This window comes from Ptiloglossa arizonensis, chromosome 3 (genome assembly GCF_051014685.1).
Source record: "Ptiloglossa arizonensis isolate GNS036 chromosome 3, iyPtiAriz1_principal, whole genome shotgun sequence".
NCBI classification, from domain to species: domain Eukaryota; kingdom Metazoa; phylum Arthropoda; class Insecta; order Hymenoptera; family Colletidae; genus Ptiloglossa; species Ptiloglossa arizonensis.
The window spans coordinates 22,203,599-22,227,928 of record NC_135050.1 but is presented as its reverse complement, the minus strand read 5'-3'; the positions used below and the strand labels follow the sequence as shown (position 1 = coordinate 22,227,928).

Sequence of the window (24,330 nt, the reverse complement as noted above, 5' to 3'; positions counted from 1 at the left end):
TCGACCGATAGTCTATTAATCAACTTTTAGCTAACGAATTCATTTAAAACGTACACAACATTGAGTGGAAAGAAGTTGACATATAAGAAATTCTTACACAAAGCGGCAATTTCGTGGATATCCGATTTATCATCAACAGATTCGCAAAGTAACGACACAGCAGACTCGACTAACAAATCAGATCATCCAGAAAGATTATCATGTATAGGGGAGCATAAACTTATAAGAATAGTGATAAGTGGTAAAAGCAAAACACCCCAAAAACAATGTAAAGTATGTGCATCGAAACACATAAGAAGTAGAACATATTTCGTATGTAAATTTGGTAATATTCCGATACATAAAGGTGACTGTTACGAGCGATATCACACTCTAAAGAATTATTCAAAAATTGAATTACTATTACCTTGAATATATTTTATGAATATTTTTTTATTATATAAAATAAATGCAAAATAAAGTATAAATATTAATAAAATTACATTCCTTTGAAACAAAAGGAATAAGCACAACACAATGAATAGCGAAAATTTAGCCGGTACTGGGAGCAAATACACGCGCGAATAAGCCAGTCCTTACTAAGAGGCAGCGGGAGACCACGACCGGTTGATAAAGTGTTAACTCGACTATACTCCGTTAATTCAAAGTGTAGTTATCAGAGCGATACAATAAGCAACATTTCGATTTTTCAAGCTGGAACATTTTTGTCGTTTAATAATATTATTTCGACATATGTACATTTTTGTATGAAAAAGATATTGTAGATTCAACTTTATTATCCTTAGAGATTTTAATGGTACAATAAAAATGTAGTTTTCAATACGAACTAAATTAGACTTCATGTCACGTAGTGTTACTATCACTTTGACAATTATCAGTACGCGTACTTCGATAAGAGTAATTTCCACGCTTTCACATCTTCAATTGTTTTTACGAAATGAATTTTCGGAAGTATTGAACCTTTTTGTTTTACCTCTTCTTCGAAAATCCTTGAAGTTGTCAAGAAAACCAGGTTAATTTACAATCAGCGCGTTATATATTTTATGAATTGTCAATTCACAGATGACAGACTTTAGAGCGGAAATTTCAAAGTACAAGCATGATATATTTGTTCAATCTTACCTCTATGTTTATCTATCGTTGATTAAGAAAGATTAAATTCATTATCAGAACTCCTACGCGAGTAACATTCATTGTAGGTGTCAAGTGCATCGCAACGAGTATGGTGAATTAATAAAATTGATTTTTTTCCTCTAGTTTAAGTGTCACTAAAGGTAATTATATAGATGAAATAAGTATGTAATCATAAGTATAAATAACACTTTTTTTTATCTTAATTATCTGAAAACCAATAATAACGCATTGCTTAAGTTTAATTTGAAAAACTATACAATTAGTTGTTATTTAATAGTTTTTCGAACTATTAAATAAGTTAAAGAACGAATTTTTAATATGATTATACTATAATACAATTTTGAATTTTAATCTATATTATAGATTTTCATTGTTAATATATGAATTTAATTTTTTAAATACTTAATTTACTATATAAAAATGAATTTAATTTGATTAATTTATTTTTATAAATTTATTTCTACCATTTATGTGTGTAATTATTACAATACATTAATGTAAATGTATGATCAATATACAGTACCAGAAAATAGTCATGGAAGATAAGACTGAGGATCATGTTATTACTAGTGAGCAAAGCAAGAAAATTGAAAGCCAGTATATTGATAGCACAAGGTACAATATAATAGTCTCTTGTTGAATTGGGATATAAAATTGATGCTTTTTCAGATATAATGATACCAATGAAGGACAGCAATTTCTGCTTCCTAGTGCAAATTCACGCTCGCCAAAAATAGCAGTAGAATATATTCGTAGACCTAACATGAGTCGATATAATCCAGCTCTAAGAAATCTCATACCAATACGTCATGAAAACAAGTATGTATAAAAATAAATTTACATTTTGAAAGTTGCTTTTAAAAAGTGTCTTGCATATTTTAGGGATGAAGAAAGTATGCCAGCAGACAGTGCTGGCTTATTTTCATATATTTTTTATACTTGGATAACACCATATATATTGAAAGCATATAAAAAGGGTATTACTATACAAGATATACCACGTATTTCATCTTATGAGTCTTGTAAATACAATACACAAAGGTCAGTGTGTTATATTAATGTAAGTGGTAATAGAAAATTACAATTCAAATTACAATTTTATTAGATTAGAGGTACTTTGGCAAGAAGAATTAAGAAAACGTGGGCCACATTTGGCATCATTTCCAATTGTTGCCTGGCGATTTGTGCGAACAAGGATATATGTAGCTTGGATCTTACTAACTTGTTCTACAATTTGTGGATTTATAAGTCCTGTATGGCATCTGCAGTTTATAAATCACTAGGATCTATACAATACTGTTATTGCGATTTACTCAATTATGTTTCCTTTTAGACATTATTAATGAAAAAGATATTGGAATATGTTCAATCACAGGAAGATGATTCATGGGTGGGTATAAAATGGGCACTATTGTTAACATGCTGTGATTTATTAAGAATGATATTTTTGACTTGGACTTGGAATACAAATATTAGAACTGCACTAAGATTAAAATCAGCTTGTACTTCTCTTTTGTATACAAAAATTATGAGACTAAATAGTTTTGGAAATAAAAATACAGGAGAGGTAGGATTCATTCAGATTATAGGTATTATACAGAATTATTTTATTTTGGTTTAATGTCTATCATTGTTTCATAATTTTAGTTAACTAATTTATTTACTAATGATGGTCAGAGACTTTTTGATGTAATCATTTATGGACCTATGATAATTAGTGGTCCAATAATCATTACCTGTGGTATAATTTATATACTGCAGATATTTAGTCCAATAGCTCTTCTGGGAACATTCATTTTTCTTATATTCTATCCTTGTCAAGTAAGTAACATGTTTTTATCTTATAAACATTTTTAATCACTTGCCCTATATCTAAAACCTTGTAATTATAATGTTACAAAGATATATTTATTTCGACAGTATCTTATTTCTCGTGTAGTCAGATATTTTCGTTCCAAAGCAGTTGCCGTTACAGATAAACGAGTGAAGTTGATGAATGAAATCTTAGAATGTATAAAATTAATTAAAATGTGTTCTTGGGAAAAATACTTAAGTGATAAACTTCTTGGTATGATTAACATTTTTAAAGGACTTTTGATAAATACTATCCTAGACTTTTATAATACTTTAACATGTTATAATCATTATTTTTCAGATTTACGAAAAAAAGAACAGAATTGGTTACATAAGATTGTATACTTTCAAAGTTTTACTATTTCTTTAATGCCAGCTGTGCCCATAATAGCCGCAATTGTTACATTTTTAGCTCATTTATCTTCAGGCAACAACTTAATTGCAGCTCAGGTATACATTAATTTTTAACATCTAAGACATTATTATATGAAGTTTAGTGTTAAGGAATAATTTTATTATAAAACATGCAAAATTTGATGCAATCAGTTGCTTTTTTTTTAAATTAGTAAGAAGGAATTAGGTGAACTAAACAAAATAAATCTGCAAAAGGGAGGGGGGTATCATAGCTGAAGTTTATGTTTAGATATAAAATAAAGCTAGGTCAGTCCTAGTGTAAGATAAAGGGAAGAACACCTTAGTAAGGTAGGGTAGGATATACAATTGATGTTGTAAGCACCAAAGACATAGATGAGTGAATTTTGGTGTCTAGAGACAGAGAATCTAAATAATTTGTAATTGCTGATTTATTGGATATTCATTTATAGGATAGCAATAGATTTAGGCTGCAGTTAAAGTTGGGGGGTAGGGTGTCCACCAGGCATGAGCTCCATAGATTAGAACATTGCAAAAACAGGCACAGGCAACTTAATAAGCTGGCAGCCAATTCTGTGTAATTTACTCAATAATGCCAGACTGTGCCAGAGGCCTTAGCCAAATCCAACAGCATCATCGCAGTAAATTTTCCCACATTCATTTTGTGGGTTATTTGCTGCAATAAGTACTTGGTAGATGGTTGAGTGCTTAGAACGGAAACTGAATTTTTTATGGATGATTTTATGTTTCTCAGGAAGCTCCAGGAGTTGGTTAAATATGTAATAGTTCAAAATTTTGCCAGGTGTGGATAGGAAGTTTATAGGGCAAAAGTTATAAGGATTACAGTTTGATTTTTCAGGTTTGGGTTTGATATAACCAGTTATTTAAATTCTTTTGGAGGAATATTAGAATAATTAGTTTTAAGCAAAATATATACAATTAATATTTCAGTCACCAACAAAATTTATTCTATACAAGATGTTTAAAATCATTTGCAACAGGTGTTGCATTTAATGGAATATATATTGTAGGCTTTCCCACTTATAATATTCTTTGGAAATATGCTGAGAATGGTACTCGTCTCGCTTAAGGACTTTACACGATATTTTGTTGACGCTCGTATTGCCCTTAGAAGATTCAAGGTCTCCAAAAGTTTATATTTAAATTATAATTTGATTTGTAGGTCTGACATAGTTCAAGTTACTATTTGTTTTGCAATGTAGAGCAGTGGTTTCCAAATTTTTTAAATGACGCTCCTTTAAAAAAAGAGAGAAAATTTTTGTGCCTGAGATAAGTGGAAGGTTTAAAATGATAAAAGAAAAATATATTCCTATAGTTGTTAAACTCCAATGTATTACTAGAAAAATATGTTTCAGTTATTCATAGTTTTGTAAATTAAAAATTTTCTTTGGCGTCTGTCACTTTGGAAAACACTGACTTAGAAAATTAATTTTTGTACCTATTATTAGCAAACAAGTCCTCGTGTATCGTGCTTAAAATCATTTTTGTTTTAATTTTTATAAAATTGAGGAGAAAACAGATACATAGGAATTGCTTTATTAATAATATGTACCTGATTTTAAATGTTGGTTTAATATAATGGTATAAGAGCTTCTAGTTACGGCTGTAGGTATAAAGAGGAAAGTGCCGCATGACGTGTACATAAATATAAAATAGTTGCCTTTTCTGTTATTCCTCCATTTTATCATAATATGTACAGTACAATTTGAATTTTACAAGTAATAATAAAAAATGTAACAGTAGAGCATTTTCGGGAATAATTCACTAAAGCATAGATACAAATATTACTATTTTAAATTACGGTATATTACTTTTCCAGGTATTTCCATTCATATCAGTACTCAGTTCTCAAATTCGCTCTTGTTTTATGTTTTTACAAGTGGCTTTAATTAATATTACTGAGTCTAACATAACATTCAACAGATTTCAGGTGTTTATTTTTGTTAATATCTGTTGTTAATATCTATTGTTAATATCATTAGTTCTATGAATGAGAAGTTAACAACCTAATTTACTTGTGTTTTTGTACATTAGAATGCTTTGTAATTAGTTTATTTTGTGTTTGGTAATTTAAATATATGAAAGCTATTATGATTTGTGCTATATTTCACTTAATTCCAACACATTTTATGTGCTTATTATAAATAATTGCTTTATATTTATAACACTTTGCTTGCTTTAATGGTCTATTATACCAGTACATTTTTCCATGGCTATGTTCTAAATCTATTTGCTTTGAAAAAAAGAACGAGCAATAACTTTGTATTGTCAAAACTGTTTTTGAAGAATGCATTGATTTGAATGACATATTATTTTTATATTATTAAGCTTTTATATTCATTTTTAATAATTGGTGATATTTTTGTAGAGTGTATTGCTGTTAGAAGAACATAAATGCCATTTATTGAAACCAATTGTGAAATCAGAAGTCCTAGCCATTTCTAATGGTACATTTGTTTATGAAAATTCTATCCTACATTCGAAAGAATCAAAAAATATCAATAATGAAAAGAAGTAAGTTTCTCTACTACTAAGTCACAGTATTACTTTCTAGTGTTTCATTAAATTATTATTAACATTTGATTCCAAAAATATTCATGTAACACAAGGGGTAAAGTCGAATTGGAAAAACTCAATAAGCCTTCTAAAGAAACTCAATATGTGGAGGTACTTGTTGACATACAATTTGAAGCAGCAGTAGGTGCATTGATAGGAGTCTGTGGTCAGGTAGGAAGTGGAAAATCTAGCCTACTACTTGCTGCCTTAGGACAACTGAAACTAACTCGCGGGCATATATCGAGAGAAGGTTCATGTGCCTATGTTAGTCAACAAGCATGGATTGTTAATGCAACTTTTAAGGAAAATATATTATTTGGGAGTGAATTCGATGCCAATCGATATTATCATGCATTGACAGTTTGTAATTTAAAAGAAGATATAGACATGCTGCCAGGTGGAGATGAAACTGAGATTGGTGAAAGGGGTATAAATCTTTCAGGAGGACAGAAACAAAGAGTCGCTCTTGCTAGAGCATTTTATGCCAATAGGTGAGTACTTTTTTTTTATTTGAATGAAAATAAATAATTATACTTTTCAAAAACACTTATGATTGTATTTTTCATTTAAGAGATATTTATTTTTTGGATGATCCACTAAGTGCAGTAGATGTACATGTAGGATCTTACATTTTTAAGAATTTAATTCTTGGAGCACTTAAAGACAAATGTGTTCTTTTTGTAACACATCAAGTCCAAGTAAGTTTTAAAGAAATTAGTGTTTAATATATTCTGTTCTAAATCACAGATAACTAATATTATCCTCTATTGCTTTCAGTTTTTGGAACACTGTGATCAAATCTATTTTATGAATAATGGTAGAATCATAGAACAAGGTTCACACAATGAACTTATACAGTTGAGAAAAGAATATGCTGCAATGGTGAATAGTGCATTATTAAAAACTGAAGATGACACAAAAGAGTATGTGTTGCCAATTTATTTGTTGTGATCATTAAGTTTACAATTTAAATAGTGTTGCTTAACTTTAGTTTATTTAGTAGAAAGTCTACAACAGGTACTCAAATAGAACTTTGGAATTTTGAAAATGACTTAGAAACACGAATTATAGAATGTAACTCTGCAGACAATTATGAGAATATCAATGCATCAAAGAGAATACAAGGAAAGGGTATGTGCCATAGATTTATCATATTTTGAATTTAAATGTATTAAATCTAAACATATCATTTAGGAGCAACTTTAACTACAAAAGAAAAGGTAGAAACGGGTACCGTAAAATCGTATACTTATCATACATATATAAAATCAGCAGGTGGTTATCTTGTGGCTATTTTAGTATTTTTTACACTTTTCCTGAATGTTGGAAGCTCTACGTTTAGTACTTGGTGGTTAGCTACATGGATCAAGGCTGGTGGTGGAGTAAATATTTTTCATATTTTTATACATGTAAGATGTATTTCTTTTCTTAATATTTCTATTTCATATTTATTCTTTCTGTTTAAGAACATTACTGATCCCAATACCAATGAAACTATAGTATCAGACAATTTGAATGATAATCCTGATTTTATGTTTTATCACAACATTTATGGTGCTACTATTGGTGTTATTTTGTTAACAAGTCTGTTGCGTGGTGTAGTTATTACATTTACTACGATAAGCGCCTCAACCACTTTGCATAATAAAGTTTTTAAAAAAATGATTGAATCGTCATTAACTTTCTTTGAAACTACTCCCAGTGGAAGATTACAAAATATTTTCAGTCGAGATGTAGATGAAGGTAAAGTGTTTCTAAATATTTTTAAATATGTTATACTTAAATGCAATTTCATATTTTTATTTATTATTCTTCTTGTTACAGTTGACAATAACATACCCATTTGTATAGAAAATATGGTGCAGAATATTTTTACCTGTAGTTTTGCAATTATTTTTATATGTTCAATATTACCTTGGTTTTGTTTACCGTTATTTATTCTTGGCGCTATGTTTTATTATATTAGTAAAGTCTTCAGGTAAGAAAGATACATTTTTAGAATAATATTATGTAATATTATTTATTTTGTAATGTAGCAAAAATCAAAATCTTTTAGAGTAGGAATGAGGGATTTAAAACGAATGGAGAGTACCTCAAGATCACCAGTTTTAAGTTTTGTTACAACTACTGTTCAGGGTTTAAGTACAATTCATGCATTTGAGAAAGAAAAAATATTTACAGACAAGTATATATCATAAAATTATATATACCTTTATTTATTTATTATGCAAAATAAGACAGAGATAATGAGTTATTTTATTTTAGATTCAGGGAGTTGTTTGATTTAAACAATTTGTGTCTTTACCTAACTCAGTCAGCCATGAGATGGTCCGCTGCGAGACTCGATAGTTTGGCAATCATTTCCACTTCTATTAGTGCATTTCTTGTGGTAGTACTCAAAAATCAAATATCTCCAGCTCTTGCTGGTTTAGCAATGGCATATTCCATGCAAATGACAGGTGTTTTTCAGTATACTGTTAGATTAATGGCAGAAACGGAAACACGTTTTATAAGTGTTGAAAGAATAAGCTATTATTTAAGGGTAATCAAATCTGTATTTTTATATTCTAATAACAATTAACAATTAAATTACATAATTCTTTAATTAAATATTACATATCTATGACATAGACCCTACAAAAGGAAAATATTCTCACTGAAGTTGCTGATAAACCTCCAAACGAATGGCCCACTCGTGGCAAATTGGAATTTCATAAAGTTCAGTTGAGATATAGAAAAGAGCTACCACTTATTTTAAATAATATTTCATTTGCTGTTAAAGCTGGAGAACATATAGGTAACTGTAATTTGAAACGTACTTTTACAGTCATTAATGATTATTTTATATACAATGGAATGAATTGTAGGTATTGTGGGAAGAACAGGAGCAGGGAAGAGTTCTCTCATTGTTGCTTTGTTTCGATTAGTTAATATTTGTGGTGGGAAGATTAAAATTGATGGTGTAGATATAGCAAAAGTGAATTTGGAATTACTCAGAAGTAAGCTATCCATAATTCCTCAAGATCCTGTTTTATTCAGCGGGACCTTAAGGTAAGTATATCTGGAGAGTTAATAAATTTTTAGTAAATTTCAAATTTATGTTTTTAATTCTTAACATCTTTAATAACGTAATTATTGCAGAACAAATTTAGATCCGTTTAAACGACATAATGATTCGGAACTCTGGAGTGCTTTAGAAAAAACTCAATTAAAAGAGAAAGTAATACGTATGCCAGGACAATTAGATGCGTTTGTCGAAGTTGGAGGAAACAATTTGAGCGTTGGCGAGAGACAATTGTTTTGTTTAACAAGAGCACTTTTACGCAATACTAAAGTATGCTATATATTATTTGCATCTATCTTACATAATAATTATTATACTAAATGATTATTAATTTTATCTGATAAAATTTCAGGTGATGGTATTGGACGAAGCAACAGCTGCTGTTGATCCTGAAACTGAAGTTGCGGTGCAGAATACAATACAAAACGAGTTTTCAAATTGTACTGTATTAACGATAGCGCATCGTTTAAATACCGTTGTTTTATGTGATCGCGTTATCGTTATGAAAGATGGTCAAATAACTGAATTTGATGCACCGTCTGTACTCCTTTCTAATCCGAACTCCGAATTTTCAAAAATGCTGGCTTTAACAGATAAGACCATAAAGAAATCTAATTTGTAACAAAAGTAACAATGGTATTATATTTAATAATTAAAAAGTATTCACTACAAGTTGACAACCGTTTGTGCTACGTTCATTTTACTACTTTATTTTTGAAAAATGAATTAACACCCAAGTGATTTCATTCATTTTATAATATAGATTTATTATTACTATCTGAATATTAAAACATATATTTGTTTATATATTATAACTATAATGTATTTCAATATAATACTGTTTAAAATTCTTTTGGAATAAAAATATTAACTTTGTACACATTCCATTATTCATACCCTTAACTTAACAGATTTTTTCTTAATAATCTACAAAATTGATTTTAGCAACATTATGCAGTATTGGCTCTAATAGTCAACTTTACAACAACATAAATAATATGTTATGGAAGAAGAACTATCATTGCGGAAATACATCGAAGAGCGCGCGTTTGTTCGAGATTTGAAATATTGATTTGCTCGCGACAAAGCTGTGACTGCTCATGCTCACTGAGCTTTCACTATCACTGGAAAGCTTGGAACTCGATCAAAAAATGTTCACCGCCATGCCACCAGCTTGTTGTTACTACTAAAATGTTTATCACACGTTAAGCTCTATCGTTGTTTTATACTGAGATGTAGTCTATATGAATTGCCGTAAAGGCAATCTTTGTCGTCGTCCAAACTGTTAAACAAAAGGTGGGTTAATGTGATCAACTAAATTATTTTTACAGGCATGATACTTAAGATAGTCCTAATACTGCCTGTCAAAATCATTTTTTAAGAGTTTATGTAATCAACCGCTATATATTCTTTATTGAGTAAAATATGCTTCAAGTTCTTCAGATATACTTATTTAACGGTATTTTTGATGACGTTTTGTTACAATAACATTATTGTTTTGACAATGCTATAATGTTATGAAAGAAATGATTAAACATAAAAATATTTATTATTAATAAGTAAAATTTGATGTATATTTTATAATATATTGTTATTACAGTCAGTGTTATTATTTACAACTTTTTAAACATAAATAAATACTTGTAATTATAGGCCTCACCATTGCGAACATAATACCTATTATGATGCTGGGGCGCAAGCAGAGCCTCAAGGGGGAACCCGTCTTGGCCGATTATGGGCCAGAGGAATCCCTCAATGAAAGCGCTGACATAGATTGGGTGAACAAGGTAATTTAATTTAATCTTGGCACCATATAATAATTTACTTTTTATGTTTTAATTCCCGACAACAATTACCTGATCATTTCAGCTATGGGTTAGAAGATTGATGAGGTTCTGCGCCCTGGTATCTTTAGCTTCAGTCTGTTTGAATACACCAAAGACTTTTGAAAAAGTTCCACCTCTTCAATATGTTACCTTTATTTGCGACCTAGTTGTTACGTTTTTATTTACCGCCGAAATGATTGCCAAGATGCACATTAGAGGCATTCTAGAGGTAATCAGCCTTTCTACAAGTTACATGAAACACTCTTGAAAGAGTAACATTAAACGATCTAATGCATTCTGTTACAGAGGGACAAATCTTACCTGAAAGATCATTGGTGCCAATTTGATGGGAGTATGGTAGTATTTCTCTGGTTGTCCGTAATTTTACAGATGTTCGAAATGCTGGGCTTTGTTTTAAAATTTAGTTACGTTTCGATACTACGGGCACCACGACCCTTGATTATGATACGCTTTCTAAGAGTCTTCCTTAAGTTCTCCATGCCGAAAGCTAGGATTAATTTAATTTTCAAGTAAGTAAGATATTTGCATGTAAACCTACAGTTTAACATTTTTTTATATCGCATATTCATGTTTTCAGACGCTCGAGTCAACAAATATACAATGTGACTCTATTCTTCCTTTTCTTCATGTCCCTTTATGGTCTTCTGGGCGTCCAGTTCTTTGGTGAATTGAAAAATCATTGCGTTCTTAACACTACCGATCCAAAGCACATTACGATAAACAGCTTAGCGATTCCCGACACTTTTTGCTCGACTGATCCTGAATCGGGATATCAATGTCCAGAAGGGATGACCTGCATGAAGCTTGAGTTATCAAAATACATTATGGGTTTCAACGGTTTTGACAATTTTGGTACTATCTCGTGTTGAAGTTCAGAACATTCAACCATATTTGGTGATTGATAAACTATACAAGTAATTTTATTTTTCAGTTACGAGTATTTTTACCGTTTATCAAGCTGCATCGCAAGAGGGATGGGTGTTTATTATGTACCGTGCAATAGACAGTCTACCCGCTTGGCGTGCTGTTCTCTACTTCAGTACAATGATATTTTTCTTAGCTTGGCTTGTCAAGAACGTTTTCATCGCCGTTATCACAGAGACTTTTAACGAGATACGAGTACAGTTCCAGCAGATGTGGGGCGTCAGGGGACATATCAGTAATAGTACAGCGTCTCAAGTTAGTCATACAGTAATACAAATGAAATTAAAAACATAACATTTCCTGAGAAATAAGAAATAAAATTTTCACGAGAGAATATTTTATTACAGAATTCTTTGTTGTCATGTCAACTACTTTTGTGAGTGTAACAACCGAATAATCTTACAATGAGTTAATAAGTGCGCTTAATTTGCTAGATATTGACTGGCGATGACAACGGCTGGAAATTGGTAACTTTGGATGAAAATAAGCACGGAGGGCTGGCTTCTCCCTTGTGTCACGCAATTCTAAGATCTCCTCATTTTCGCATGGTGGTGATGTGTGCGATTCTGGCAAACGGCATTACCACCGCGACGATGAGCTTCAAACATGATGAAAAGCCAAGGCACACTTACTATGACAACTATTACTACGCGGAGATTGCGTTCACGACATTTTTGGATCTCGAAACTTTGTTCAAAATTTGGTGCCTTGGATTCCGCAGTTATTACAAGCATTCGATTCACAAATTCGAGCTGCTACTGGCAATTGGTACAACCATACACATCATTCCGTTCTTCTATCTTTCTGGATTCACGTATTTTCAGGTTTCTATATTAATTTTCATTCAGTTCAGAAACAGAATAAGTAAACAGTTACAAAAAAAGAAGTAGAATTAAAGTGTATACCCTCAAATTGATACAGTATTACTTTGGAATTAGGTTCTTAGGGTGGTCAGACTCATCAAGGCATCCCCAATGTTAGAAGACTTCGTTTATAAGATATTTGGGCCTGGAAAGAAATTGGGTAGCCTCATCATTTTTACCATGTGCTTGCTGGTTATATCATCTAGTATTTCTATGCAGCTTTTCTGTTTTCTTTGTGATTTTACGAAATTCGAAACGTTTCCAGAGGTAACATATATTAAATCAAACATCCTTTCTGTATGAATAACTGATAAAAAATCTTTTAGGCATTCATGTCTATGTTTCAAATCCTGACGCAAGAAGCTTGGGTTGATGTAATGGATGAAACAATGCTCAGAACACATGAAACAATGGGAGCTTTTGTCGCTATTTACTTCATTTTATATCATCTATTTGTCACATTGGTAATAATACATGCATATATCTTAATAGTTATTGAATTACATAGCGACTATAATGCTTTATTTAATTGTTAAGATTGTGTTAAGTCTATTCGTCGCAGTCATTCTGGATAATCTTGAATTAGACGAAGATATCAAGAAGCTAAAGCAATTAAAGTTCCGTGAACAAAGTGCAGAAATAAAAGAAACTCTACCATTCAGATTAAGAATTTTTGAAAAATTTCCTGATAGTCCTCAAATGACATGCTTACATAAAGTACCATCAGATTTCAGTCTTCCAAAGGTATACATTACATCTTAACATTTGTTTCTTTATCATAAATAAAACAGCAAAAGTACATACACTAATGTATATTTTTGATTCAGGTACGTGAAAGCTTTATGCGACAATTTGTATTCGAAATGGAAAACGAAGAAAACGAAGGGGCGAAAAAAGTAAACGAAACCTTTGATTCAAAAATGATATACAGAAAACAACGTCCAGTAAAGATTTTAAATAATCCACCGAAAGTAAGGAACGTTGTCACTAATCTTAAAAAAGCAGCTGTTAATTACATTATAAAGTAAGTATAAGATTCAACAATCTTGAAAATTGCTCATAAACTTTCATATTCAGTATCTGAAAATATTTATATTCATTCTTTGACATTGTTGTGTAAAGATAAACATGGTAGGCCTTTTTTAACCCATTGACTGCAAACCTTGTGCATCGATGAAAAATCTATAATCGGTGACTCATGCGTGTGAGTTGTCCACAATCAATGGGTTAATAAATAACACATGCATTTTTTAATACAGAAATATCACGTTTCAGTGATTCCAACAATCAAAGGCTTTTATTAGGTGATTCTGCTATGATACCAGTACCAGGAAAAGGTCTTTTGAAACCACAAGGTACTGTCAATAGTGCCAAGCAACTGCGTATCGATCAGAAAAAGTAAGATTAGTTTTGTAAACTTTGTGTGATAAATAACACAATGAGCAAAGTAATTAATGGATCATCAATTTGAATGACTTTATCATTCAGTAATGTATTCAATACCTTAAAAATTCTAATATACTATATATTGATTCATTCTGAATCATTCAGAAACGTGATCTTCTAATTATGATATTCAAGAAGGTTGTCAGTATTTGAAATTAACGATACTTTTATCAATGACCATTGTAATAGATCAATCAGAAGAAGTGTTCGTAGCGGATCGATCAAGCTAAAACAAACCTATGAACATCTAATGGAAAATGGTGATATCGGAGGTATAAACAGAGTTAGTTCTTCTCGCAGTAGACCGCATGATTTGGACATTAAATTGCTACAAGCTAAAAGGCAACAAGCAGAGATGCGGAGGTACAGTAAGCGATTATGCATTTTTTTTATAGTTTTAACACTTACACATCTTTAAAATTAAAAGCACACCACGTTGCATCCCTGTAGAAATCAGCGCGAAGAGGATTTGCGTGAAAATCACCCATTTTTTGACACTCCATTATTTGCCGTACCGCGCGAGAGTAAATTTCGCAAAATTTGTCAATCGCTCGTTTACGCAAGGTACGACACAAACGTGAAAGATCCGTTAACTGGAAAAGAAAGGAAAGTTCAGTATAAAAGCCTACAGTAAGTGTTTCTATTTCAAATGGCTGCTTTAACACATCGTAGATCATTGCTTGAAGTACAAAGATGAACTTAATAATGGCCAATAATCATTCACGCTTTTTAGCAATTTCCTTGGCTTGGTTACGTACCTTGATTGGGTAATGATCTTTGCTACGACGATGTCTTGCATCTCTATGATGTTTGAGACGCCTCGCTATCGCGTCATGGAAATCCCGGCATTGCAAATCGCTGAATACGGTTTTGTTATCTTCATGAGTATTGAATTGGCACTAAAGATTCTGGCCGACGGATTATTTTTTACGCCGAAGGCTTATATTAAAGATGTTGCCTCAGTTTTGGACGTTTTTATCTATGTTGTACGTTGACACTCAATGAATCGTTGTTCAACTTCTGAAATATTTATTACTAATTTAAACGATTATTCAGGTCAGTCTTGTGTTCCTTTGTTGGATGCCAAAGAGCGTGCCAGCAAATTCTGATGCGCAACTTCTCATGATTTTACGATGCGTTAGACCATTAAGAATCTTTACTCTTGTGCCGCATATGAGAAAGGTTGTTTACGAATTATGTAGGGGGTTCAAGGAAATCTTGCTGGTAAATAATCCTAATTTAAAGTCAATAGAACTCCCTAATTTGTAACGGGTAACATACGATGCGAAGAGTTCAGACAAAAAATGAATAAGAAGCTTTTTAGGTGTCTACTCTGTTGATCCTATTGATGTTCATATTTGCGAGTTATGGTGTACAGCTTTACGGTGGTAGATTAGCTCGGTGCAACGATCCAACCATCTTGAAACGGGAGGATTGCGTTGGAGTGTTCATGCGGAGGGTTTTTGTGACAAAAATGAAATTACGACCGGGCCAAAACGAGAGCTATCCATCTATATTAGTACCACGTGTTTGGTAGGCATACGAAAGTAAAGATACCGAGTCAAAGTCGATTACGTAGAACATTTTTAAGCATATATTGAAATATTTTAGGGCCAATCCTAGACGATTTAATTTCGACAATATTGGTGATGCGCTAATGGCACTTTTTGAAGTACTCTCGTTTAAAGGGTGGTTAGACGTTAGAGATGTTCTTATCAAAGCTCTCGGACCCGTAAGTCATTCGTGCTATCATAAGAATGACCATGATACTATACAATGATTTTTTAGGTTCACGCTATTTATATCCACATCTATATCTTCCTGGGTTGTATGATTGGTTTGACTCTGTTCGTTGGTGTTGTTATTGCCAATTATTCTGAAAATAAAGGAACCGCGTTACTCACGGTCGATCAAAGACGATGGTAAAACTTAAGTTAATTAATTTACTAAGTTTTGCGAATAATACATTGAAAATATAAACGAATATACATTGTTACATGAATAGGTGCGATTTAAAGAAGCGACTGAAAATCGCACAACCGTTGCACTTACCGCCTAGACCAGATGGAAAGAAATTCAGAGCCTTTATTTATGATATCACTCAAAATATCTATTTTAAAAGATTTATTGCGGTTATGGTACTTATAAACAGTGCTCTTCTATGTGTTTCCGTGAGTTGGATAATTTTGATCTTTTTTCCATAGCAGTAATAACAACACACAACACAACAAAACACACTGTTACACACATTAACAGAATCTTGATACAAAAGTACCTTTTGAGAAGAAAAGGATTTTAATGACTGTTACTTTGAATCATTTGTTCCTTGCCGGCTACCATTAGACCGTGGTAAAAGTAAACCGACACGTTTTTGCGTTAACAACATGTTTATTTTTTTTTCATTTTTCCTAAGTGGAGAATCGAGGGAGAACACACGGAAGCACTCGCTACGGTGTCCACGATTCTGACACTGATCTTCCTCGTGGAAGTAATCATGAAAAATATTGCTTTTACACCACGTGGCTATTGGCAGTCCAGAAGAAACAGATATGATTTGCTCGTGACAGTCGTGGGTGTTATTTGGATCGTCATTCATTGTACAATGAAGGTATGTCGATAACATTAATTCGTGACTGTTCAGTGTTTCATTGATTATACATATTAATGAATAGATGTAATGAAAGGAGTGATTTCTTGCAGAATGATTTGTCATACGTAATTGGCTTTATGGTCGTGATCCTTAGATTCTTCACCATCACTGGCAAACATACAACCCTTAAAATGTTGATGTTGACAGTTGGAGTGTCTGTTTGCAAAAGTTTCTTCATTATATTTGGCATGTTTCTCCTTGTTTTCTTTTACGCCCTAGCAGGCACAATCATTTTTGGGACCGTAAAGTATGGTGAAGGTATAGGGAGGTAATATTACGTATTCCTGAAATAAAATAGGGTCAACATTAAGAGTGAATAATAAAATATCATAGGCATCCTTAGCGTAATATAATTTTAAGAGACGTTTATTATTTAGGCGTGCCAATTTTGAGTCACCTGTGACTGGCGTTGCTATGCTCTTTCGTATCGTCACAGGAGAAGACTGGAATAAGATAATGCACGATTGCATGATACAACCGCCGTATTGCACACCGGCTGCTAATTATTGGGAGACCGATTGCGGCAATTTTCATGCTTCCTTAATTTATTTTTGTACTTTCTACGTCATTATCACATACATTGTTTTGAATCTTCTGGTAGGTAAGTACCGAATGACCTTCTGAAACAAAAATGCCGAACGTAGTTTTCTTATGTTACGATATAAAAACTAATTATTTTACAACAGCTATTATTATGGAAAATTTTTCTCTATTTTACTCGAACGAAGAAGATGCTTTATTGTCGTATGCTGACATTAGGAATTTCCAAAATACCTGGAACGTCGTTGATAATCACCAAAAAGGTGTCATACCAGTGAAACGGGTACGCCTGAAAGAATTGTTACGAGTTTAATAAGCTATTGTAAATTAGACTAGAAGTAATGATATATTAGTTTGCTTTAGGTGAAGTTTATCTTACGGCTATTGAAGGGTAGATTAGAGACCGATCCTCAAAAGGATCGACTGCTCTTTAAACATATGTGTTATGAACTGGAAAAATTGAATAATGGTGAAGATGTTACTTTCCACGACGTCATCAAGTACGTCGACATCGTCTTTATATGCAATTATTATTTTCTAAGTTATAATCTGTTTTATATTATATTTTTCTGGTCAGTATGTTGTCATATCGTTCAGTTGATATACGAAAAGCTCTTCAACTTGAGGAATTACTGGCAAGGGAGGAATTTGAATACATTATTGAAGAAGAAGTTGCTAAGCAAACAATAAGAAATTGGTTGGAGGGTTGTTTAAAAAAAATTCGAGCAAGTGGGGTGAGTTTAGGCAAAAAAATATATTTCAAAGCAAACATACAACGCTTTATAATAAAAGTAAAAGAAATGTAATTTATGTATTGTAGAAGCAACAAAATAGTCTTGTTGCTGGTCTTCGTGCAAACACTGACCAACCCATACAACAACAAGAACATACAGAAGAAAAAAGAAAGGAAGCAGACAAAGAAGAGGAAACTGAAATAAAAGTAAATTTAACAATATCACATATGATCATTGTGAGAATGTTTACCATTTTCTTTTTCATAGAATTTCATCAACATGTTTGTTGAGTAGGACACCGATGGATCTAAGCATAAAGCAAAGAAACCAGTTCTTCCAAGATCTGATAGTATAGGCAGTGGATCAGGAAGAAAATATTTAACTCCAACATTGTCGGATCCTGCCTCGATTAGATCTGAAAAAGACAAGAATATACCACCTAAGAAAAGAAACAACAGACCACCACGTAAGTTTTTTTATATGTGTCAACAATCATATACCTTTTCCCTCATGCTTTCTTCCAATATGAGCTTTCCGTTTGAAGCAATGGCGAAAAATAATTTGCCACATCTCACAGAAAGCACAGAGCAAAGCAGACAACAGCGAGAAGCTTTTAATGCAAAAACAACTATACCAAAACCTTCCAGCGTTATACTAGAAGTTCGGGAATGGTGGAAAGAACAATTGGTGTACAGCAGTGAGTCCAGTGAAGATGAGGTATAAGTTCATATTTTGCAATATGTATAATGAAAAGCATTGGTATAAAAATGGAGCACATGCTTTTAACAGCCTATATGGAAATCTGAATCAAATTTAAAATGGTGCAAAATATAAATTATATTTTAATGTTTCTTGCATGTGCTTCGTTCTTATTTCTACACATACATTTAAAATTGACAAATCAAGTTTGCTAAAATGACAGTTAAAGAAAAAGGTATAAATACGTGCCTGAAATACCTAAGTTAAAGATTTTGAAAGAGCACCTTTAATCTTAATATAGGGCAGAGGTGTGATTCCTGTAATACAATTCAAAATTCCAAAGATAACTATTTTCTTAAGTGTATAATTTTTTTAGTATTGTTGTACAGCCTTCTGTTAAAGTTTATGAAGCAAAAGTCAGAGATCCATAGAAACATGTATTAATTTGTGCTTAATTTTCTATCATTTTATCTTTTAATAGAGTATATAAATAATTTTATTACTGCACGAGGGAATTGTATTATATCAGTTTGATGTTTAGAATTTCTTATTGCAGTACTTCATGTCATGAGTCTACTTAAATGTGAAAGTCATCAATTGTTTTCCCTCGTGTCTTAGCTTACTACAGCAAATACTCAGGTTCCACATAGATTAATGTTTTGTAGATTGTACAGCGTGTTTTTAGATATATTAAAAATAATTTGTTAATTGTGTTACATATATTTTGTGTCATTTATTGGTGTTGAAGTGTGGAATTTGTAGAGAATTATAGAATTAGATACAGTAGATTTTATACAATAAAAAATGTTAAACCATGGAAGTGCTAACTAAAATTAATCAAATTGATGTTGTCAAGGACAACTATAAGTACAAGAAACACGAATAATAATTTCTTTTGTAATGGAAATAATTCAGTTGTTGAAAGTTTGATCTATCTATGTAAATGAAAATAATTAAATGCGGTACGAATTTGTTCATTTACAACAGAAACATTACGTCCTGAAGGCCTGTATTATATTGATAAGAAAGTAGTGATTTTAATATTGGTAGTGTAAAGCTTTTGCATCTGTTTGTAAATGTCTTAGTGTTTTCGTTACGAGCATAGATATAGTACAACCTTTGATACACTCAACGATAATAATTTAATCATACAAATTATTTGTATAAAAAGAAAGACACCAAATCACATCATCGACATATTATTCAAATTAAATGTCATTGAACATATAAATACAAATTAACAGAATCTGATTTTAAACAAGTACGTTATAATTTGGTTGTGCAAAATTGAAAATTAGGAAGATTTTTGTAATTCGATCAAACAGTTATAAAAACAACAAAATATGTTTAAATTGATTACCAAAATAGAGATAGTTAATATGCTATAGAAAATGACTATGTTATGAAGTTAAGAATTTTTTTAACAAAATGAAAATACAGATATAACAAATTACGTGTAAAAAAGATGCCTAAATATTAGATATATACTTAAATGAGACAGCACAACTATTTATATCCATGTGATATGAGTTGATTTTATATAAATATATATACAAAACAGAAAGGCTTAGAGGCGTAAACAATATTGTTTACAGTATTGTAATGAATGTTGATCACTGTTGCTAGTTTATGTGCCAATGTGCTGTACTGTAACATGGAGAGATAATAAATGTTGATAAATACAATTATTTTCAACCGTTTACATCTCCTTATTTCAGACATTTTCAAAAGTCCTCATAATATAAAATCGATTAAATATGTGCAAAAAAAAAAAAAAAAATGAAAAGTCATGAAAATATAAATTATTGGAATGTGAAATACTCATTGAAATACTTTTTATACAAATTTTATAACAAATTTACAATTAATAATAGTAAAAAAATTCGAGATAAATGACTTACAGAAAGAATACAATTTACATTAGAAATATATTATCATCTGCTGCCATTATTTGATTTGCGTCGGACATCCTATTAATCGCAGCAGTAATTTCACCTGACGTAAACTCGTGTGATTGTTCACTATTAATGTATTCACGAACTCTTGACAACGAAAGTGATTGTGCTCTTTGTTGCTGGAACAACTTGTGAAGAAGCGTCTTAAATACTTTCAATCTAGAATCATACAATAGGTATAAGCGAATGTTTTCAGAATTCATACACTGTATGATTTAAATGCGTACCTTTCCTCGGTAATAGTTGCAGGAGTTTCCGATACAACAGTTTGATCGGAATCCTGCGCTAACGGTTGATCGGATTGACTTTGTAAAGTTGAAGTAGTCCTTGTTCGTAATCTAGTGGTTCTCATTACAACTTCATCAACATGATTATCATCATCGCTATCAAATTCATAAAGATCTTGTTCTCCAGATGTCTTTGATTTTTTCATACGTTTTTTCTTCTTCTCACTTGGTTCTTCTCCGTGTGTACTATCTTCACTATCATGCCGTCTTCGTTTCTTCTTTTCTTTCTCTAGCACACGTTTGAAATAAGCAAACTCTACCAATTCTATTGCCGCTTGAGCATCTTCTTCAGTAACATTCTTTGATAAACGAGCTTTTGCATGTGCAGTAGCCAATCGAATCAATGTTTCCAAAGTACGAGCTGTTATAGGTTGAGTCTGATTTAAAAGAAAGAAAAATTATTAATAAAATATGAAATGTAAGATTCGCTTAAATGAATAATGCACATTACATACCCTTGCTACATCGGATTCTACTGATTCTTCTGAACGTAATTTCGAGTATTCACTAGCAATTGCCGCGCTAGCCTCTTCTGTGAGCTTTGGCTTCATACACCGAGCTATGTGGATATACTTTCTCATAAAATTTATAGTAAGAATTTGATCACTAAAAAAACATTTTATATAAGAATACATGGTTGATACTGTACTATTATAAATATACTTGTATCATTATAAATTAATTTTGAGATACCTTTTCGAACGTAATTGTCCATGTAATAACGGATCATATTTTTGATAAACTTGAATTTCTGCATCTTCAGACAGAATTTGTTCTGGATTTTTCGTCGTTAATATTTCTATTTTACTACCAAAAGGCAGTGCTTCTCCATCTAGTTCTGTTGAACTCCTGAACCTATGCATTCTTACAACATGATCACTGATTATTTGATCCTGCTCAGAGTCTACTATGTCCAACATGACAAATAACAGATCAAAACGTGAAAGCAGTGAATCTTGAAGACCAATGTTTTCCATTGGTGTTTTATATTGATCATACTGCAAGTATATGCAAATATATTAAGTAACAAACACATACTAATATTGAAGTCAAACAATTACATTCAATATAATGAGTCTTACTCTTCCATAAACTGGATTTGCAGCTGCTAACACTGAACATCGTGCATTTAAGCTAGCATGTATTCCAGCTTTGGCAATTGTTACTTTTCCCTGTTCCATTACTTCGTGTATGGCTGTACGATCAATATCTGACATTTTATCAAATTCATCTATGCAAATAATTCCTCGATCTGCTAATACCATAGCACCAGCTTCAAGTCTGCGTTCCCCTGTCTCAGTGTCTATGGTAACAGCAGCTGTTAATCCCACACCAGAAGATCCTCTACCAGTAGTTGGTATTGCTCTTGGCGCAGTGCATAGAACATAACGTAGAAGTTGTGATTTTGCAACGGACGGATCTCCAATGAGCATAATATTAATGTCTCTGTTAACATTAGTAATTATGTCTGTTTACTACTTCAAAAGTGTTTTCATAAAATAAACAGTCCAAAAATTTTTACCCTCTTAATCTTGTACCATTAGGTAAAAGTTTTTCAATGCCACCAAGTAACAAACATAATATTGCTTTTTTCACATAATCATGTCCATAAATAGAAGGTGCTAGTGATTTACTGAGTAGCTCAAAAATATTTTTACATGGATTATTTTTGGCAAGTTTTTTACACATAGCTACATCATCGTGAGAAATGGATAGATTAGCATCTTTGTTTAATTGCATGATATTGTTAGCAATTAAAACTGTTCTGTAAGAAAACATGTTCCTTATATTTAAGTAGCTTTAAATAAATGTGCATTATTTGATCAACAAACCTAAAGGTGCCTGTTGTATATCCTCCTTGTTTGCCAGGCATACATCTGAAGCTTCCAACAATCTGAACTCTATCTCCTGGTTTGCAAAGGTCTACTAAATCATTATCACAAATGACATCAATGCTTCGAGGTAACTGACCAATGGGTGCTTTTTCTGGCATTTCTTGTATGGTTAGTGTCTGATGGTCTTTATATGTAGAAAGGCCAAATTCAGTTTCTAAGGGATTACCATCTTCATCCTATATTTCAAACAATGTCAAAATTATAATGCACAGTATGTACTTTGTTTGAAGTAAAATCAATAGTTACTGTAGTTGGATACACAGCCGATTGTGGAAATGCATCAAATGAAGTTAAATCAGTATAAGCTCTTTCCGTCACTGTCTTTGTCGCATTACAATAATGAACACTTCTTACAACTTTTGGTCGTACTAAGGAACCTATTAACAATTATAATGCATATCAGACAAGATTGAATTATAATAAACCTTCCACACAAAATTCATATAATTTATAATTTTAACGTACATTTTGTAGCAATACCTTCCACACAGACCAAGTTACCTAAAAAATTTGATGTAAGAGTTCTTGGTGTGACATGTTTATTTCCAAAACTTCCTTCAAATGCTATAAAGAAATCTATATTTCCTTTTGCATAATCTGTATCAATACTCCCAATGAATTGCTTTAGTGCATTTTGAAAAGCTTGATGCTCTTCGAACGAATTGTTCAACAGACTATAATTAAAATTAAAAACAGTATTACAGATAATAGTACAAAAATAAATATCAGTACAGTTAAAATATTTTTGAGAAACAAGAAACAGTAATGTTTAAACTTGTTTTATTGTGCACACCTGGCTGCCCGAGTGGGATTTTTTCTTCTCAAATCATTAACGTTTACGTATAATCTGCGTTTATTCTCATCAATCATATTTTTGACGAGAGTAGTATAAATGCCTTGATCCTCCTAAAGAATAGTTATAAGAAAAGTTAATCCTACATTAAGTTGTAAACTTTTTTCAACTTACCATGTCATCTAAAAAATCAACGTATTCTCTTTGTATCTCTTCGAGTCTTTGATCTCTATCTATAGAATCCATTTTGATTTCGTTACAATTTTGTATTTCAACGTAATAAAAGTAACAGTAACGTTTTCAACAACTATCAAAATATGTAAATAAGTCAATAAACAACCGGCGTGCCGTACGATAACTTTGCGCGGGAATAACAAGAAAACTAAATCATTCGAGATTCGATCGATATATTTCAGAGAATCGAAATTTTCGATACTCGATGCAACAAGAGTATAGCTGCGCTTTCCATAAGATGTCAGCACAAGTGATGCCATTCAAAAATTTGAAATCTGATACAATTTTTTGTTTTTGTATAAAATTTTTAATTTATTTACATTTACTTTAAACTGTTCTACAAATAAATACAATGAATAAAAATAATGCTGACATTGAAAATTAAAAATCTCGTCCGTCTAATCAATAATACAGTGCATCGATATAAGCAAAGAAAAAGAAAGGGATGGGATCATTCTGCAA

The 24,330-nt window shown here is 31.7% G+C and overlaps 3 protein-coding genes across 11 annotated transcripts; 2 read left to right on the top strand and 1 right to left on the bottom strand.

Moving 5' to 3' along the window:
- Positions 1–420: 420 nt before the first annotated feature.
- LOC143144957 (ATP-binding cassette sub-family C member 5-like) lies at positions 421–9,808 on the top strand. Of its 8 annotated transcripts, XM_076307841.1 has the most exons (26): positions 421–796; positions 1,063–1,274; positions 1,655–1,749; positions 1,804–1,953; positions 2,017–2,175; positions 2,240–2,387; positions 2,468–2,701; positions 2,782–2,955; positions 3,055–3,202; positions 3,290–3,438; positions 4,392–4,502; positions 5,201–5,311; positions 5,750–5,895; positions 5,991–6,428; positions 6,509–6,635; positions 6,715–6,860; positions 6,929–7,068; positions 7,132–7,319; positions 7,404–7,680; positions 7,762–7,915; positions 7,994–8,122; positions 8,203–8,479; positions 8,569–8,734; positions 8,805–8,988; positions 9,079–9,271; positions 9,354–9,808. In XM_076307841.1, exons 3-26 carry the CDS (start codon positions 1,670–1,672, stop codon positions 9,621–9,623), a joined length of 4,299 nt encoding a protein of 1,432 aa, XP_076163956.1. In that variant the 5' UTR covers positions 421–796; positions 1,063–1,274; positions 1,655–1,669; the 3' UTR covers positions 9,624–9,808. The 8 variants fall into 8 exon arrangements, with proteins under 8 accessions (XP_076163956.1, XP_076163957.1, XP_076163955.1 ...); XM_076307842.1 differs by having other exon boundaries at positions 421–1,274; positions 6,938–7,068; XM_076307840.1 differs by having other exon boundaries at positions 421–1,274.
- On the bottom strand, positions 9,779–23,914 carry Mcm3 (minichromosome maintenance 3). Its single transcript, XM_076307849.1, has 21 exons — positions 23,809–23,914; positions 23,635–23,747; positions 23,307–23,515; positions 23,088–23,218; positions 22,779–23,017; positions 22,469–22,711; positions 22,029–22,392; positions 21,640–21,944; positions 21,402–21,552; positions 20,887–21,323; positions 20,606–20,818; positions 18,256–18,420; positions 17,651–17,903; positions 17,506–17,560; positions 17,129–17,351; positions 14,840–17,015; positions 14,490–14,674; positions 12,678–12,780; positions 11,149–12,600; positions 10,858–11,069; positions 9,779–10,765 (listed from the first exon to the last, which is right to left on the bottom strand). The coding sequence occupies exons 1-11, from the start codon at positions 23,878–23,880 to the stop codon at positions 20,620–20,622; spliced, it is 2,463 nt and encodes an 820-aa protein (XP_076163964.1). The 5' UTR covers positions 23,881–23,914; the 3' UTR covers positions 9,779–10,765; positions 10,858–11,069; positions 11,149–12,600; positions 12,678–12,780; positions 14,490–14,674; positions 14,840–17,015; positions 17,129–17,351; positions 17,506–17,560; positions 17,651–17,903; positions 18,256–18,420; positions 20,606–20,619.
- Positions 10,130–19,420, top strand: Na (sodium leak channel non-selective protein na). Of its 2 annotated transcripts, none has more exons than XM_076307839.1 (29): positions 10,130–10,297; positions 10,655–10,788; positions 10,871–11,056; positions 11,134–11,357; positions 11,426–11,700; positions 11,780–12,027; positions 12,207–12,596; positions 12,711–12,902; positions 12,962–13,099; positions 13,173–13,379; positions 13,463–13,659; positions 13,911–14,033; positions 14,271–14,444; positions 14,532–14,711; positions 14,815–15,067; positions 15,138–15,305; positions 15,406–15,614; positions 15,693–15,813; positions 15,870–16,003; positions 16,087–16,252; positions 16,495–16,689; positions 16,782–16,999; positions 17,109–17,332; positions 17,418–17,554; positions 17,635–17,771; positions 17,849–18,005; positions 18,092–18,211; positions 18,300–18,471; positions 18,583–19,420. In XM_076307839.1, the coding sequence occupies exons 2-29, from the start codon at positions 10,684–10,686 to the stop codon at positions 18,726–18,728; spliced, it is 5,196 nt and encodes a 1,731-aa protein (XP_076163954.1). In that variant the 5' UTR covers positions 10,130–10,297; positions 10,655–10,683; the 3' UTR covers positions 18,729–19,420. The 2 variants fall into 2 exon arrangements, with proteins under 2 accessions (XP_076163954.1, XP_076163953.1); XM_076307838.1 differs by having other exon boundaries at positions 18,550–19,420.
- Positions 23,915–24,330: the final 416 nt, after the last annotated feature.

What these genes read in the sequence shown, in the direction of transcription:
- Na (XM_076307838.1), top strand. Translation starts at nt 10,684, where the DNA reads ATGATGCTGGGGCGCAAGCAGAGCCTCAAGGGGGAACCCGTCTTGGCC. An exon ending in GCTGTTAATTACATTATAAA is followed by an intron (nt 13,660 to 13,910) that starts GTAAGTATAAGA and finishes ATCACGTTTCAG; the next exon opens with TGATTCCAACAATCAAAGGC. An exon ending in AAGAAACAACAGACCACCAC is followed by an intron (nt 18,472 to 18,549) that starts GTAAGTTTTTTT and finishes TTCCGTTTGAAG; the next exon opens with CAATGGCGAAAAATAATTTG.
- LOC143144957 (XM_076307841.1), top strand. Translation starts at nt 1,670, where the DNA reads ATGGAAGATAAGACTGAGGATCATGTTATTACTAGTGAGCAAAGCAAG. An exon ending in CAGTATATTGATAGCACAAG is followed by an intron (nt 1,750 to 1,803) that starts GTACAATATAAT and finishes ATGCTTTTTCAG; the next exon opens with ATATAATGATACCAATGAAG. An exon ending in CTTAAGTGATAAACTTCTTG is followed by an intron (nt 3,203 to 3,289) that starts GTATGATTAACA and finishes ATTATTTTTCAG; the next exon opens with ATTTACGAAAAAAAGAACAG.
- Mcm3 (XM_076307849.1), bottom strand. Translation starts at nt 23,880, where the DNA reads ATGGATTCTATAGATAGAGATCAAAGACTCGAAGAGATACAAAGAGAA. An exon ending in AATCCCACTCGGGCAGCCAG is followed by an intron (nt 23,516 to 23,634) that starts GTGTGCACAATA and finishes TTTTAATTATAG; the next exon opens with TCTGTTGAACAATTCGTTCG. An exon ending in AATGGTACAAGATTAAGAGG is followed by an intron (nt 22,393 to 22,468) that starts GTAAAAATTTTT and finishes TAATGTTAACAG; the next exon opens with AGACATTAATATTATGCTCA.